This window comes from Oncorhynchus gorbuscha, linkage group LG16, assembly GCF_021184085.1.
Source record: "Oncorhynchus gorbuscha isolate QuinsamMale2020 ecotype Even-year linkage group LG16, OgorEven_v1.0, whole genome shotgun sequence".
NCBI classification, from domain to species: domain Eukaryota; kingdom Metazoa; phylum Chordata; class Actinopteri; order Salmoniformes; family Salmonidae; genus Oncorhynchus; species Oncorhynchus gorbuscha.
This window is the reverse complement of record NC_060188.1, coordinates 97,559,383-97,577,711: the sequence shown is the minus strand read 5'-3', so window position 1 is coordinate 97,577,711 and position 18,329 is coordinate 97,559,383. Positions and strand designations below refer to the sequence as shown.

Here is an 18,329-nt window from a genome sequence, read left to right as displayed (position 1 = left end):
TGCCACAGCATCTCAAGCGGGTTGAGGTCAGGACTGACTGGGCCACTCCAGTTGAGGTCAGGACTGACTGGGCCACTCCAGAAGGCTGGGCCACTCGGGTTGAGGTCAGGACTGACTGGGCCACTCCAGAAGGCTGGGCCACTTGGGTTGAGGTCAGGACTGACTGGGCCACTCCAGAAGGCTGGGCCACTCGGGTTGAGGTCAGGACTCTGACTGGGCCACTCCAGAAGGCTGGGCCACTCGGGTTGAGGTCAGGACTCTGATTGGGCCACTCCAGAAGGCGTATGTTCTTCTGTTGAAGCCATTCTGTTGTTGATTTCCTTCTGTGTTTTGGGTCGTTGTCCTGTTGCATCACCCAACTTCTGTTGAGCTTCAATTGGCAGACAGATAGACTAACATTCTCCTTCAAAATGTATTGATGAACTTGGGAATTCATTTTTTTGTCGATGGTAGCGAGTTGTTCAGGCCCTAAGGCAGCAAAGCAGCCCCAAACCATGATGCTCCCTCCACCAGACTTTACAGTTGGGATGAGGTTTTGATGTTGTGCTGTGCCTTCTTTAATCCACACATGGTGTTGTGTGTTCCTTCCAAACAACTCAACTGTAGTTTCATCTGTCCACAGAATATTTTGCCAGTAGCGCTGTGGAACATCCAGATGCTCTTTTGCAAACTTCAGACCTGCACCAATGTTGTTTTGGACAGCAGTGGTTTCTTCCGTGGTGTCCCCCCATGAACACCATTCTTGTTTAGTGTTTTACGTATCGTAGACTCTTCAACAGAGATGTTAGCATGTTCCAGAGATTTCTGTAGGTTTTTAGCTGACACTCTAGGATTCTACTTAACCTCATTGAGCATTCTGCGCTGTGCTCTTGCAGTCATCTTTGCAGGACAGCCACTCCTAGGGAGAGTAGCAACAGTGCTGGACTTTCTCCATTTATAGACTATTTGTCTTACCGTGGACTGATGAACATCAAGGCTTTTAGAGATACTTGTATAACCCTTTTCAGGTTCATGCAAGTCAAAAATTCTTTATCTTAGGTCTTCAGAGATCTCGCTTGTTCGAGGCATGGTTCACATCAGGCAATACTTCTTATGAATAGAAAACTTACATTTCGTGAGTATTTTTTTATAGGGAAAGGCAGTTCTAACCAACATCTCCAATCTCATCTCATTGGTTGGACTCCAGGTTAGCTGACTCCTGACTCCAATTAGCTTTTGGAGAAGTCATGTGTTTAACTGAAAGGGTCAGGGTACAGTCTAGTACATCACCTAACACCTGCCCCTACCTACCTAAAACCTGTCCCTACCCACCTAACACCTGCCTCTACCCACCTACCACCTGCCCCTACCCACCTAACACCTGCCCCTACCCACCTAACACCTGCCCCTACCCACCTAACACCTGCCCCTACCCACCTAACACCTGCCCCTACCCACCTAACACCTGCCCCTACCCACCTAACACCTGCCCTACCCACCTAACACCTGCCCCTACCCACCTAACACCTGCCCTAACCCACCTAACACCTGCCCCTACCCACCTAACACCTGCCCCTACCCACCTACCACCTGCCCCTACCCACCTAACACCTGCCCCTACCCACCTAACACCTGTCCCTACCCACCTAACACCTGCCCCTACCCACCTACCACCTGCCCCTACCCACCTACCACCTGCCCCTACCCACCTAACACCTGCCCCTACCCACCTACCACCTGCCCCTACCCACCTAACACCTGCCCCTACCCACCTAACACCTGCCCCTACCCACCTAACACCTGCCCCTACCCACCTAACACCTGCCCCTACCCACCTAACACCTGCCCCTACCCACCTACCCTGCCCCTACCCACCTAACACCTGCCCTACCCACCTAACACCTGCCCCTACCTAACACCTGCCCCTACCCACCTAACACCTGCCCCTACCCACCTAACACCTGCCCCTACCCACCTAACACCTGCCCCTACCCACCTAACACCTGCCCCTACCCACCTAACACCTGCCCCTACCCACCTAACACCTGCCCCTACCCACCTAACACCTGCCCCTACCCACCTAACACCTGCCCCTACCCACCTAACACCTGCCCCTACCCACCTACCACCTGCCCCTACCCACCTAACACCTGCCCCTACCCACCTACCACCTGCCCCTACCCACCTACCACCTGCCCCTACCCACCTACCACCTGCCCCTACCCACCTACCACCTGCCCCTACCCACCTAACACCTGCCCCTACCCACCTAACACCTGCCCCTACCCACCTAACACCTGCCCCTACCCACCTAACACCTGCCCCCCACCTACCACCTACCCACCTAACACCTGCCCCTACCCACCTACCTGCCCCTACCCACCTACCACCTGCCCCTACCCACCTAACACCTGCCCCTACCCTACACCTGCTACCACCTGCACCTGCCCCTACCCACCTACCACCTGCCCCTACCCACCTAACACCTGCCCCTACCCACCTAACACCTGCCCCTACCCCACCTAACACCTGCCCCTACCCACCTACCACCTGCCCCTACCCACCTAACACCTGCCCCTACCCACCTAACACCTGCCCCTACCCACCTACCACCTGCCCCTACCCACCTACCACCTGCCCCTACCCACCTACCACCTGCCCCTACCCACCTAACACCTGCCCCTACCCACCTAACCTGCCACCCCACCTAACACCTGCCCCTACCCACCTACCACCTGCCCCTACCCACCTAACACCTGCCCCTACCCACCTAACACCTGCCCCTACCCACCTAACACCTGCCCCTACCCACCTAACACCTGCCCCTACCCAACACCTGCCCCTACCCACCTAACACCTGCCCCTACCCACCTAACACCTGCCCCTACCCACCTAACACCTGCCCCTACCCACCTAACACCTGCCCCTACCCACCTAACACCTGCCCCTACCCACCTAACACCTGCCCCTAACCACCTGACACCTGCCCCTACCCACCTAACACCTGCCCCTACCCACCTAACACCTGCCCCTACCCACCTAACACCTGCCCCTACCCACCTGAACACCTGCCCCTAACCACCTGACACCTGCCCCTACCCACCTAACACCTGCCCCTACCCACCTACCACCTGCCCCTACCCACCTAACACCTGCCCCTACCCACCTAACACCTGCCCCTACCCACCTAACACCTGCCCCTACCCACCTAACACCTGCCCCTACCCACCTAACACCTGCCCCTACCCACCTAACACCTGCCCCTACCCACCTACCACCTGCCCCCACCCACCTAACACCTGCCCCTACCCACCTAACACCTGCCCCTACCCACCTAACACCTGCCCCTACCCACCTAACACCTGCCCCTACCCACCTAACACCTGCCCCTACCCACCTGACACCTGCCCCTACCCACCTAACACCTGCCCCTAACCACCTGACACCTGCCCCTACCCACCTAACACCTGCCCCTACCCACCTAACACCTGCCCCTACCCACCTAACACCTGCCCCTACCCACCTGACAAGCTAACTGAGGACAAACAGATACTTTGTCAAATGTAACATTTTCTTCAAAGAGATGGACACAGACGAGAGGTATTTTGTGGTAACCATGGAAACGGGAGTAAAGCTGTTGGCTCTGAAAGAGAGAGGGAGACAAGACAGTTCGGCTCCACATCAGACACAACACCAGATATCAGACACCACATCAGACACCACACAGCCCCACATCAGACAACACCAGATATCAGACACCACACAGCACCACATCAGACAACACCAGATATCAGACACCACACAGCACCACATCAGACACAACACCAGATATCAGACACCACATAGCACCACATCAGACAACACCAGGTTTCAGACACCACACAGCACCACATCAGACACCACACAGCACCACATCAGACAACACCAGCTATCAGACACGACATCAGACAACACCAGATATCAGGCACCACACATCACCAGATATCAGGCACAACACAGCACCACATCAGACACCACACAGCCCCACACCAGACACAACACAGCACCACATCGGACACAACACAGCACCACATCGGACACAACACCAGATTTCAGACACCACACAGCACCAGATATCAGACACCACAGAGCCCCACATCGGACACAACACAGCACCACATCAGACAACACCAAATATGAGACACAACACCAGATATCAGACACAACACCAGATATCAGACACAACACCAGATATCAGACACCACACCAGATATCAGACACCACACAGCACCACATCAGACAACACCAGATATCAGGCACCACACAGCACCACATCAGACAACACCAGATATCAGGCACCACACAGCACCACATCAGACAACACACAGCACCACATCAGACAACACCAGCTATCAGACACCACATCAGACAACACCAGATATCAGACACCACCCAGCACCACATCAGACACCACCCAGCACCACATCAGACAACACCAGATATCAGACACCACACAGCACCACATCAGACAACACCAGATATCAGACACCACATCAGACAACACCAGATATCAGACACCACACAACACCAGATATCAGGCACCACACAACACCAGATATCAGGCACAACACAGCACCACATCAGACAACACCAGATATCAGACACCACACAGCACCACATCAGACACCACACAGCACCACATCGGACACAACACCAGATATCAGACACCACACAACACCAAATATCAGACACCACACAGCCCCACATCAGACACAACACAGCACCACATCGGACACAACACAGCACCACATCGGACACAACACCAGATATCAGACACAACACCAGATATCAGACACAACACCAGATATCAGACACCACACCAGATATCAGACACCACACAACACCACATCAGACACCACCCAGCACCACATCAGACAACACCAGATATCAGACACCACACAGCAACACATCAGACAACACCAGCTATCAGACACCACATCAGACAACACCAGATATCAGACACCACACAACACCAGATATCAGGCACCACACAACACCAGATATCAGGCACAACACAGCACCACATCAGACACCACACAGCCCCACACCAGACAACACCAGACATCAGACACCACACAGCCCCACATCAGACACCACACAGCCCCACATCAGACATCACACAGCCCCACATCAGACACCACAGAGCCCCACATCAGACACAACACAGCACGACATCAGACACCACACAACACCAGATATGAGACACAACACCAGATATGAGACACAACACCAGATATCAGACACAACACCAGATATCAGACACCACACCAGATATCAGACACCACACCAGATATCAGACACCACACAACACCAGATATCAGACACAACACCAGATATCAGACACAACACCAGATATCAGACACAACACCAGACACAACACCAGATATCAGACACCACACAACACCAGATATCAGACACCACACAACACCAGATATCAGACACCACACAACACCAGATATCAGACACAACACCAGATATCAGACACAACACAGCACCACATCAGACACCACCAGCTATCAGACACCACATCAGACAACACCAGATATGAGACACAACACAGCACCACAGACACAACACAGCACTAGAGGTCGACCAACTAACAGGCATGGCCGAATAATTAGTGCCGATTTCAAGTTTTCATAACAATCGGTAATGGGCATTTTTGGATGCCTAACATTGTAATCCACGAGGAGACTGCGTGGCAGGCTAACCACCTGTTACTCCACGAGGAGACTGCGTGGCAGGCTAACCACCTGTTACTCCACGAGGAGACTGCGTGGCAGGCTAACCACCCGTTAATCCACGAGGAGACTGCGTGGCAGGCTAACCACCTGTTACTCCACGAGGAGACTGCGTGGCAGGCTAACCACCCGTTAATCCACGAGGAGACTGCGTGGCAGGCTAACCACCTGTTAATCCACGAGGAGACTGCATGGCAGGCTAACCACCTGTTACTCCACGAGGAGACTGCGTGGCAGGCTAACCACCTGTTACTCCACGAGGAGACTGCGTGGCAGGCTAACCACCCGTTACTCCACGTTACTCCACCTGTTAGGAGACTGCGTGGCAGGCTAACCACCTGTTAATCCACGAGGAGACTGCGTGGCAGGCTAACCACCTAACCACCTGTTACTCCACGAGGAGACTGCGTGGCAGGCTAACCACCTGTTACTCCACGAGGAGACTGCGTGGCAGGCTAACCACCTGTTACTCCACGAGGAGACTGCGTGGCAGGCTAACCACCTGTTACTCCACGAGGAGACTGCGTGGCAGGCTAACCACCTGTTAATCCACGAGGAGACTGCGTGGCAGGCTAACCACCCGTTACTCCACGAGGAGACTGCGTGGCAGGCTAACCACCTGTTACTCCACGAGGAGACTGCGTGGCAGGCTAACCACCTGTTAATCCACGAGGAGACTGCGTGGCAGGCTAACCACCTGTTAATCCACGAGGAGACTGTGTGGCAGGCTAACCACCTGTTACTCCACGAGGAGACTGCGTGGCAGGCTAACCACCTGTTACTCCACGAGGAGACTGCGTGGCAGGCTAACCACCTGTTAATCCACGAGGAGACTGCGTGGCAGGCTAACCACCTGTTACTCCACGAGGAGACTGCGTGGCAGGCTGACCACCTGTTACTCCACGAGGAGACTGTGTGGCAGGCTAACCACCTGTTACTCCACGAGGAGACTGAGTGGCAGGCTGACCACCTGTTACTCCACGAGGAGACTGTGTGGCAGGCTAACCACCTGTTACTCCACGAGGAGACTGTGTGGCAGGCTAACCACCTGTTAATCAGGCTACCACCTGTTAATCCACGGAGACTGCGTGGCTGCGTGGCAGGCTAACCACCTGTTACTCCACGAGGAGACTGCGTGGCAGGCTAACCACCTGTTAATCCACGAGGAGACTGCGTGGCAGGCTAACCACCTGTTAATCCACGAGGAGACTGCGTGGCAGGCTAACCACCTGTTAATCCACGAGGAGACTGCGTGGCAGGCTAACCACCTGTTACTCCACGAGTTACTCCACCTGTTACTCCACGAGGAGACTGCGTGGCAGGCTAACCACCTGTTTATGCGAGTGCAGCAAGGAGCCAAGGTAAGTTGTTAGCTAGCATTAAACTTATCTTATAAAAAGCAATCAATCTTAACATAATCACTCGGTAACTACACATGGTTGATGATATTACTAGTTTAAGTAGCTTGTCCTGCGTTGCATATAATCAATCCGGTGCCTGTTCATTTATCATCGAATCACAGCCTACTTCGCCAAATGGGTGATGACTTAAACAAAAGCGGAATTTGCGAAAAAAGCAACGTCGTTGCACCAATGTACCGAACCATAAACAACAATGCCTTTCTTAAAATCAATACACAGAAGTATATATTCTTAAACCTGCATATTTAGTTAAAATAAATTAATGTTAGCAGGCAATATTAACTGGGGAAATTGTGTCACTTCTCTTTCGTTCTGTGCATTTCTGTGTGTTTATTATATTATAATGAAGTCTATGATTTGATATTTAATAGAGCGGTATGACTGAGCGGTGGTAGACAGCAGCAGGCTCATAAGCATTCATTCAAACAGCACTTTCCTGCGTTTACCAGCATCTCGTTGAAATGCTTAATAAAGCACAGCGCTGTTTATGACTTCAAGCCTATCAACTCCCACGATTACGCTGGCAATACTAAGAACATCCAATAGTCAAAGGAATATGAAATACAAATGTTATAGAGAAAAATAGTCCTACAATTCCTGTAATAACTACAACCTAGAACTTCTCAACGGGGAATATTGAAGACTCATGTCACATGGAACCTCCAGTGTTCATACGTTCTCATGTTCTGGAAGGAAAGGCGACCAAAGGAGGAGTTGGCTTTGGGGATGACCAGTGAAATATACCTGCTGGAGCGCGTGCTACGGGTGGGTGTTACTATGGTGACCAGTGAGCTGAGCATAGTTCCCTAGAGGTGTAGAAGTTCTGGTGGGAACAGTTAAGCCAGATGAGGTCTCCACATGTGTGGGGGTGGGACAAAAGAGCTATCTAAAGCAAGGAACTTAAACGTTAAAAGTTAGCAGTCACATCTGTGACTGCTTTAAGCCCCTCTCTAATGTTAATATGCCTTGTCTACTGCTGTCTCGGCTCGTCATAATTGTATTATTTAACTGTAGAGCCCTCAGTCCCACTCACCTTGCCTTAGATAGCTCTTTTGTCCCACCCCCACACATGTGGAGACCTCATCTGGCTTAACTGGTCCCACCAGAGACGAAACCCCTCATAGCCTGGTTCCTCTCTAGGTTTCTTCCTAGGTTTTGGCATTTCTAAGGAGTTTTTCCTAGCCACCGTGCTTCTACACCTCTCAGCTCTCAGCTCACTGGTCACCATAGTAACACCCACCCGTAGCACGCGCTCCAGCAGGTATATTTCACTCCTTTGGTTGCCTTTCCTTCCAGTTCTTTGCTGCAATAACTGGAATGAATTGCAAACGTCACTGAAGCTGGAGATATATCTCCCTGACTAACTTTAAGCATCAGCTGTCAGAGCAGCTTACATAACACTGCACCAGTACACAGCCCATCTGTAAATAGCCCATCCAACTACGTCATCCCCATATTGTTATTTATTTTTGCTCTTTTGCACCCCAGTATCTCTACTTGCACAACATCATCTGCACAGCTATCACTCCAGTGTTAATGCTAAATTTGAATTATTTCCCACTATGGCCTATTCATTGCCTTACCTCCCTAATCGTACTACATTTGCACGCACTGTGTATAGATTTTTCTATTGTGTTATTGACTGTACATTTATGAGTAACTCTGTGTTGTTGTTTGCTTTATCTTGACCAGGTTGTAAATGAGTACTTGTTCTCAACCGGCCTACCTGGTTAAAGAAAGGTGAAATTAAAATGAAAAAAGACACAAAGTCAATCAAGAGACACACACACGTAGAGAGAGGTAGATGTTCACTCACTTCACCCCGATCACTTCTTCTGAGCAGTGATTATGGTTGATAGCCTATAGCTAGCTAACAGTTTCCTTGTTATCATCAAAGCCACCATGACAGCTATAACATAGGATAACAGGATAAATTATGATATTGTTCATAAGGAGAAAAACATTTCAAGTGTAATAATGAACACATTCCATTAGCTTACCCATGTCATCATATTCCATACTGGTACACAGGGGTTGAAATGTAGCTAGCCCGCTAGCCTGAGGCTAGTAATTTTCAGACTGGGTTAAGGGGAAATGTACCAAACTAGCCCATGAAATTCTGTCTTTTCAAACATCACATGGAACATATTTTGGACGTCAATGTTATACTTGCTGGCCAGGGTCTAAGATCTTTATGTTCAGTCCCTGCTTGTGTGTATAAACAATTTGATTCAGTACATACCTTGACAACTGTCATTCACTTCCTCAAACCCCGCCTGGCACACACACTTCCCGATGGGCACTAGCCACTCCCCCTCTGCGCTGCAGTGCATCCTAGGTACGTCCTCCGCCACCGAGTTGTTGACACAGTTTCCTGCCACCTCCAGCAGCTGGGAGGAGTCCGAACCTGTAATAGTGTCCTGGAACTGAGCTAGGTTCCTCACTATGAAGGGACACTTCTTATAGAACACCCTGACAGAAACCAGCGCTATACAGGCTCCCAGGTCTTGAAACGCCAGGTAGAACCCCTTCTTCGTCAACGGTCCCAGATCCCTAATCTCTGTATTCAGCTTCATGACTCTGTCTCCCAGGTCTAACTCCGTAAAGCTCTCGTCAGCAGCAATGGTGTCTACCTTAGAGTACTGGCTCTCCCTGAGGTTCCTCCCCTCCTCATCGTTAGACTCATAGTAGTACATGTTGAAGGTCTCCTTGCAGGTACCCACGCCACCCGGAAGGCTGTTACAGTCCCTCAGGGTGAACTGTAGCTCCACGAACACCCTCTGAGCCCCCTCGTTGAGGATGAGGTTGGTCTGGAGCCAATTGTTCTGGTTGTGTTCCATCACTTTACACACCTGGTACGTGTGGATCGGAGCATAGTTCTCATCTACCTCACCTATCTCCTCCCACTGTAGAGAAGGGAAATAGAGAGATAGAAAGATATCAAACATTGTTTCATGTTCAGTTACAGCTGACTGGGTTATGTTGTAATTAGCTACAGGTTGACCAGAACCTATTGTCTACAGGTTACTAGAGTTGACCAGAACCTATTGTCTACAGGTTACTAGAGTTGACCAGAACCTATTGTCTACAGGTTACTAGAGTTGACCAGAACCTATTGTCTACAGGTTACTAGAGTTGACCAGAACCTATTGTCTACAGGTTAGAGATGACCAGAACCTATTGTCTATAGGTTACTAGAGTTGACCAGAACCTATTGTCTACAGGTTACTAGAGTTGACCAGAACCTATTGTCTACAGGTTAGAGATGACCAGAACCTATTGTCTATAGGTTACTAGAGTTGACCAGAACCTATTGTCTACAGGTTACTAGAATTGACCAGAACCTATTGTCTACAGGTTAGAGATGACCAGAACCTATTGTCTACAGGTTAGAGATGACCAGAACCTATTGTCTACAGGTTACTAGAATTGACCAGAACCTATTGTCTACAGGTTAGAGATGACCAGAACCTATTGTCTATAGGTTACTAGAGTTGACCAGAACCTATTGTCTACAGGTTACTAGAATTGACCAGAACCTATTGTCTACAGGTTACTAGAGTTGACCAGAACCTATTGTCTACAGGTTAGAGATGACCAGAACCTATTGTCTATAGGTTACTAGAGTTGACCAGAACCTATTGTCTACAGGTTACTAGAATTGACCAGAACCTATTGTCTATAGGTTACTAGAATTGACCAGAACCTATTGTCTACAGGTTACTAGAATTGACCAGAACCTATTGTCTATAGGTTACTAGAATTGACCAGAACCTATTGTCTATAGGTTACTAGAGTTGACCAGAACCTATTGTCTACAGGTTACTAGAATTGACCAGAACCTATTGTCTACAGGTTAGAGATGACCAGAACCTATTGTCTATAGGTTACTAGAGTTGACCAGAACCTATTGTCTATAGGTTACTAGAATTGACCAGAACCTATTGTCTACAGGTTACTAGAGTTGACCAGAACCTATTGTCTATAGGTTACTAGAGTTGACCAGAACCTATTGTCTACAGGTTACTAGAATTGACCAGAACCTATTGTCTATAGGTTACTAGAATTGACCAGAACCTATTGTCTATAGGTTACTAGAGTTGACCAGAACCTATTGTCTACAGGTTACTAGAATTGACCAGAACCTATTGTCTACAGGTTAGAGATGACCAGAACCTATTGTCTACAGGTTACTAGAGTTGACCAGAACCTATTGTCTATAGGTTACTAGAGTTGACCAGAACCTATTGTCTATAGGTTACTAGAGTTGACCAGAACCTATTGTCTACAGGTTACTAGAGTTGACCAGAACCTATTGTCTATAGGTTACTAGAGTTGACCAGAACCTATTGTCTATAGGTTACTAGAATTGACCAGAACCTATTGTCTACAGGTTACTAGAGTTGACCAGAACCTATTGTCTATAGGTTACTAGAGTTGACCAGAACCTATTGTCTATAGGTTACTAGAGTTGAACCGGAACCTATTGTCTATAGGTTACTAGAGTTGACCAGAACCTATTGTCTACAGGTTACTAGAGTTGACCAGAACCTATTGTCTACAGGTTACTAGAATTGACCAGAACCTGTGGAATAATAGTGTAGCTGGTGAGGATAGTAGAAAATGTAGGGTTGTGTGTTTGGGTTGTGTGTGGTTGTGTATGGGTTGTGTGCATGGGTTGTGTATGAGTTGTGTGTAATTGTGTGTAAGTTGTGTGTGGGTTGTGTGTGGGTTGTGTATGAGTTATGTGTGGGTTGTGTATGGGTTGTGTATGGGTTGTGTGTGTTGTGTGTATGGGTTGTGTATGAGTTATGTGTGGGTTGTGTTTGGGTTGTGTATGGGTTGTGTCTGGGTTGTGTGTAATTGTGTGTAAGTTGTGTGTATGGGTTGTGCATGAGTTATGTGTGTATTGTGTATGGGTTGTGTGTGGGTTGTGTGTAATTGTGTGTAAGTTGTGTGTGGGTTGTGTGTATGGGTTGTGCATGAGTTATGTGTGTGTTGTGTATGGGTTGTGTGTGGGTTGTGTGTATGGGTTGTGTATGAGTTATGTGTAGGTTGTGTGTGGGTTGTGAACCAGTTATTGAAACCATTTTTTACAAGCTGCTAATATATTGGTCTAATTTAACTCCACTTCAACTGACAAAGTAAAAGCACAAAGACATTTCAAATACAACATTAATAATTCACTCCTCAGTAATCAGATTCCATTCAGTTATAAATTACATGTCATTCCAGCTAGTAGCCAGGCCCGTCTGAGAGGCCAGGATCCTATTTGTCTGATCCTATTGGTCTGTCTGAGAGGCCAGGATCCTATTGGTCTGACTGAGAGGCCAGGATCCTATTGGTCTGACTGACTGGGTTATGAGACTCATTCAGCCAGGCCCGTCTGAGAGGCCAGGATCCTATTGGTCTGACTGACTGGGTTATGAGACTCATTCAGCCAGGCCCGTCTGAGAGGCCAGGATCCTATTGGTCTGACTGACTGGGTTATGAGACTCATTCAGCCAGGCCCGTCTGAGAGTCCAGGGTTCTAGTGGTCTGACTGACTGGGTTATGAGACTCATTCAGCCAGGCCCGTCTGAGAGTCCAGGGTTCTAGTGGTCTGACTGACTGGGTTATGAGACTCATTCAGCCAGGCCCGTCTGAGAGTCCAGGGTTCTAGTGGTCTGACTGACTGGGTTATGAGACTCATTCAGCCAGGCCCGTCTGAGAGTCCAGGGTTCTAGTGGTCTGACTGACTGGGTTATGAGACTCATTCAGCCAGGCCCGTCTGAGAGACCAGGGTTCTAGTGGTCTGACTGACTGGGTTATGAGACTCATTCAGCCAGGCCCGTCTGAGAGTCCAGGGTTCTAGTGGTCTGACTGACTGGGTTATGAGACTTATTCAGCCAGGCCCGTCTGAGAGTCCAGGGTTCTAGTGGTCTGACTGACTGGGTTATGAGACTCATTCAGCCAGGCCCGTCTGAGAGTCCAGGGTTCTAGTGGTCTGACTGACTGGGTTATGAGACTCATTCAGCCAGGCCCGTCTGAGAGTCCAGGGTTCTAGTGGTCTGACTGACTGGGTTATGAGACTCATTCAGCCAGGCCCGTCTGAGAGTCCAGGGTTCTAGTGGTCTGACTGACTGGGTTATGAGACTCATTCAGCCAGGCCCGTCTGAGAGTCCAGGGTTCTAGTGGTCTGACTGACTGGGTTATGAGACTCATTCAGCCAGGCCCGTCTGAGAGTCCAGGGTTCTAGTGGTCTGACTGACTGGGTTATGAGACTCATTCAGCCAGGCCCGTCTGAGAGTCCAGGGTTCTAGTGGTCTGACTGACTGGGTTATGAGACTCATTCAGCCAGGCCCGTCTGAGAGTCCAGGGTTCTAGTGGTCTGACTGACTGGGTTATGAGACTCATTCAGCCAGGCCCGTCTGAGAGTCCAGGGTTCTAGTGGTCTGACTGACTGGGTTATGAGACTCATTCAGCCAGGCCCGTCTGAGAGACCAGGGTTCTAGTGGTCTGACTGACTGGGTTATGAGACTCATTCAGCCAGGCCCGTCTGAGAGTCCAGGGTTCTAGTGGTCTGACTGACTGGGTTATGAGACTCATTCAGCCAGGCCCGTCTGAGAGTCCAGGGTTCTAGTGGTCTGACTGACTGGGTTATGAGACTCATTCAGCCAGGCCCGTCTGAGAGTCCAGGGTTCTAGTGGTCTGACTGACTGGGTTATGAGACTCATTCAGCCAGGCCCGTCTGAGAGACCAGGGTTCTAGTGGTCTGACTGACTGGGTTATGAGACTCATTCAGCCAGGCCCGTCTGAGAGTCCAGGGTTCTAGTGGTCTGACTGACTGGGTTATGAGACTCATTCAGCCAGGCCCGTCTGAGAGTCCAGGGTTCTAGTGGTCTGACTGACTGGGTTATGAGACTCATTCAGCCAGGCCCGTCTGAGAGTCCAGGGTTCTAGTGGTCTGACTGACTGGGTTATGAGACTCATTCAGCCAGGCCCGTCTGAGAGTCCAGGGTCCTATTGGTCTGTCTGAGAGGCCAGGATCCTATTGGTCTGTCTGAGAGGCCAGGATCCTATTGGTCTGTCTGAGAGACCAGGGTCCTAGTGGTCTGACTGACTGGGTTATGAGACTCATTCAGCCAGGCCCGTCTGAGAGTCCAGGGTTCTAGTGGTCTGACTGACTGGGTTATGAGACTCATTCAGCCAGGCCCGTCTGAGAGTCCAGGGTTCTAGTGGTCTGACTGACTGGGTTATGAGACTCATTCAGCCAGGCCCGTCTGAGAGTCCAGGGTTCTAGTGGTCTGACTGACTGGGTTATGAGACTCATTCAGCCAGGCCCGTCTGAGAGTCCAGGGTTCTAGTGGTCTGACTGACTGGGTTATGAGACTCATTCAGCCAGGCCCGTCTGAGAGTCCAGGGTCCTATTGGTCTGTCTGAGAGGCCAGGATCCTATTGGTCTGTCTGAGAGGCCAGGATCCTATTGGTCTGTCTGAGAGGCCAGGATCCTATTGGTCTGTCTGAGAGACCAGGGTTCTAGTGGTCTGACTGACTGGGTTATGAGACTCATTCAGCCAGGCCCGTCTGAGAGTCCAGGGTTCTAGTGGTCTGACTGACTGGGTTATGAGACTCATTCAGCCAGGCCCGTCTGAGAGACCAGGGTTCTAGTGGTCTGACTGACTGGGTTATGAGACTCATTCAGCCAGGCCCGTCTGAGAGTCCAGGGTTCTAGTGGTCTGACTGACTGGGTTATGAGACTCATTCAGCCAGGCCCGTCTGAGAGTCCAGGGTTCTAGTGGTCTGACTGACTGGGTTATGAGACTCATTCAGCCAGGCCCGTCTGAGAGTCCAGGGTCCTATTGGTCTGTCTGAGAGGCCAGGATCCTATTGGTCTGTCTGAGAGGCCAGGATCCTATTGGTCTGTCTGAGAGGCCAGGATCCTATTGGTCTGTCTGAGAGACCAGGGTTCTAGTGGTCTGACTGACTAGGGTTATGAGACTCATTCAGCCAGGCCCGTCTGAGAGTCCAGGGTTCTAGTGGTCTGACTGACTGGGTTATGAGACTCATTCAGCCAGGCCCGTCTGAGAGGCCAGGATCCTATTGGTCTGTCTGAGAGGCCAGGATCCTATTGGTCTGTCTGAGAGGCCAGGATCCTATTGGTCTGACTGACTGTAATGATGATATTTCCCTCTAAACCCAGGAGGCTTCAGACAGATGGGAGGTGTATTATAATGACACACACACACACACAGGCTGGTGCACACACACACACACACACACACACAGGCTGGTACACACACACACACACACACACTCACGTGAACACTGACAGATGTGTTTCTAATGTGTCTGGGCTAAAGGCTGGGCCAGCTATAAACATCTTTCTGCTCCAACCGCCACCCCCCCCATCCAATTGAATCCTTTAATCAGCCAGCTAATAGTGTCCTTTCATGACTCCATAATGTGGTCGCCAAACACATGTCTGTGATCTGGTGGGACCGTATAATGTCCCTTATCACAGACCGTATAATGTCCCTCATCACAGACCATATAATGTCCCTCATCACAGACCGTATAATGTCCCTCATCACAGACCGTATAATGTCCCTTATCACAGACCGTATAATGTCCCTCATCACAGACCGTATAATGTCCCTCATCACAGACCGTATAATGTCCCTCATCACAGACCGTATAATGTCCCTCATCACAGACCATATAATGTCCCTCATCACAGACCGTATAATGTCCCTCATCACAGACCGTATAATGTCCCTTATCACAGACCGTATAATGTCCCTTATCACAGACCGTATAATGTCCCTTATCACAGACCGTATAATGTCCCTTATCACAGACCGTATAATGTCCCTCATCACAGACCGTCACAGACCGTATAATGTCCCTTATCACAGACCGTATAATGTCCCTTATCACAGACCGTATAATGTCCCTTATCACAGACCGTATAATGTCCCTTATCACAGACCGTATAATGTCCCTCATCACAGACCGTATAATGTCCCTTATCACAGACCGTATAATGTCCCTTATCACAGACCGTATAATGTCCCTTATCACAGACCGTATAATGTCCCTTATCACAGACCGTATAATGTCCCTTATCACAGACCCCCTTATCACAGACCGTATAATGTCCCTTATCACAGACCGTATAATGTCCCTCATCACAGACCGTATAATGTCCCTTATCACAGACCGTATAATGTCCCTTATCACAGACCGTATAATGTCCCTCATCACAGACCGTATAATGTCCCTTATCACAGACCGTATAATGTCCCTCATCACAGACCGTATAATGTCTCCATAATCAGCTGATGTAGAGAAGTGGTGCACTGGGACGGTATGAAAAGCATAGAATGATCTGGGACAAAACTGTTAAATAGGACATTCGTAGTTACGTGTCAAATCAAATGTTATTTGTCACATGCGCCGAATATAACAGGACGTAGACCTTACAGTGAATTGCTTACTTATTTCGGAAAAGCTGACCACGACTCCATTTTGTTGATCCCTGCCTACAGACAGAAACTAAAACAAGAGGCTCCCACGCTGAGGTCTGTCCAACGCTGGTCCGACCAAGCTGACTCCACACTCCAAGACTGCTTCCATCACGTGGACTGGGATATGTTCTGTATTGCGTCAGACAACAACATTGACGAATACGCTGATTCTGTGTGCGAGTTCATTAGAACGTGCGTTGAAGATGCCGTTCCCATAGCAACGATTAAAACATTCCCAAACCAGAAACCGTGGATTGATGGCAGCATTCGCGTGAAACTGAAAGCGCGAACCACTGCTTTTAATCAGGGCAAGGTGTCTGGTAACATGACCGAATACAAACAGTGTAGCTATTCCCTCCGCAAGGCAATCAAACAAGCTAAGCGCCGGTATAGAGACAAAGTAGAATCTCAATTCAACGGCTCAGACACAAGAGGCATGTGGCAGGGTCTACAGTCAATCACAGACTACAAAAAGAAAACCAGCCCCATCACGGACCAGGATGTCTTGCTCCCAGCCAGGCAGACTAAATAACTTTTTTGCCCGCTTTGAGGACAATACAGTGCCACAGACACGGCCTGCAACCAAAACATGCGTGTTAATCCTCGCAAGGCTGCAGGCCCAGACGGCATCCCCAGCCGCGCCCTCAGAGCATGCGCAGACCAGCTGGCTGGTGTGTTTATGGACATATTCAATCAATCCCTATCCCAGTCTGCTGTACTCACATGCTTCAAGAGGGCCACCATTGTTCCTGTTCCCAAGAAAGCTAAGGTAACTGAGCTAAATGACTAGCACTCACTTCCGTCATCATGAAGTGCTTTGAGAGACTAGTCAAGGACCATATCACCTCCACCCTACCTGACACCCTAGACCCACTCCAATTTGCTTACCGCCCAAATAGGTCCACAGACGATGCAATCTCAACCACACTGCACACTGCCCTAACCCATCTGGACAAGAGGAATACCTATGTGAGAATGCTATTCAGCTCAGCATTTAACACCATAGTACCCTCCAAGCTCATCATCAAGCTCGAGACCCTGGGTCTCGACCCCTCCCTGTGCAACTGGGTACTGGACTTCCTGACGGGCCGCCCCCAGGTGGTGAGGGTAGGCAACAACATCTCCACCCCGCTGATCCTCAACACTGGGGCCCGACAAGGGTGCGTTCTGAGCCCTCTCCTGTACTCCCTGTTCACCCACGACTGCGTGGCCACTCCAACTCAATCATCAAGTTTGCGGACGACACAACAGTGGTAGGCTTGATTACCAACAACGACGAGACGGCCTACAGGGAGGAGGCGAGGGCCTTCGGAGTGTGGTGTCAGGAAAATAACCTCACACTCAATGTCAACAAAACTAAGGAGATGATTGTGGACTTCAGGAAACAGCAGAGGGAACACCCCCCTATCCACATCGATGGAACAGTAGTGGAGAGGGTAGCAAGTTTTAAGTTCCTTGGCATACACATCACAGACAAACTGAATTGGTCCACCCACACAGACAGCATCGTGAAGAAGGTGCAGCAGCGCCTCTTCAACCTCAGGAGGCTGAAGAAATTTGGCTTGTCACCAAAAGCACTCACAAACTTCTACAGATGCACAATCGAGAGCATCCTGGCGGGCTGTATCACCGCCTGGTAC

The 18,329-nt window shown here is 49.7% G+C and overlaps 1 protein-coding gene across 1 annotated transcript in view; it reads right to left on the bottom strand.

Moving 5' to 3' along the window:
• Window positions 1-18,329, bottom strand: part of LOC124000763 (ephrin type-A receptor 5) — a 199,875-nt gene that overhangs the window by 146,832 nt on the left and 34,714 nt on the right. Inside the window, exon 3 of the mRNA XM_046307354.1 lies at window positions 9,423-10,086. Within this exon, the coding sequence (XP_046163310.1) occupies window positions 9,423-10,086 (664 nt within the window). The remainder of the gene's footprint in view (window positions 1-9,422; window positions 10,087-18,329) is intronic.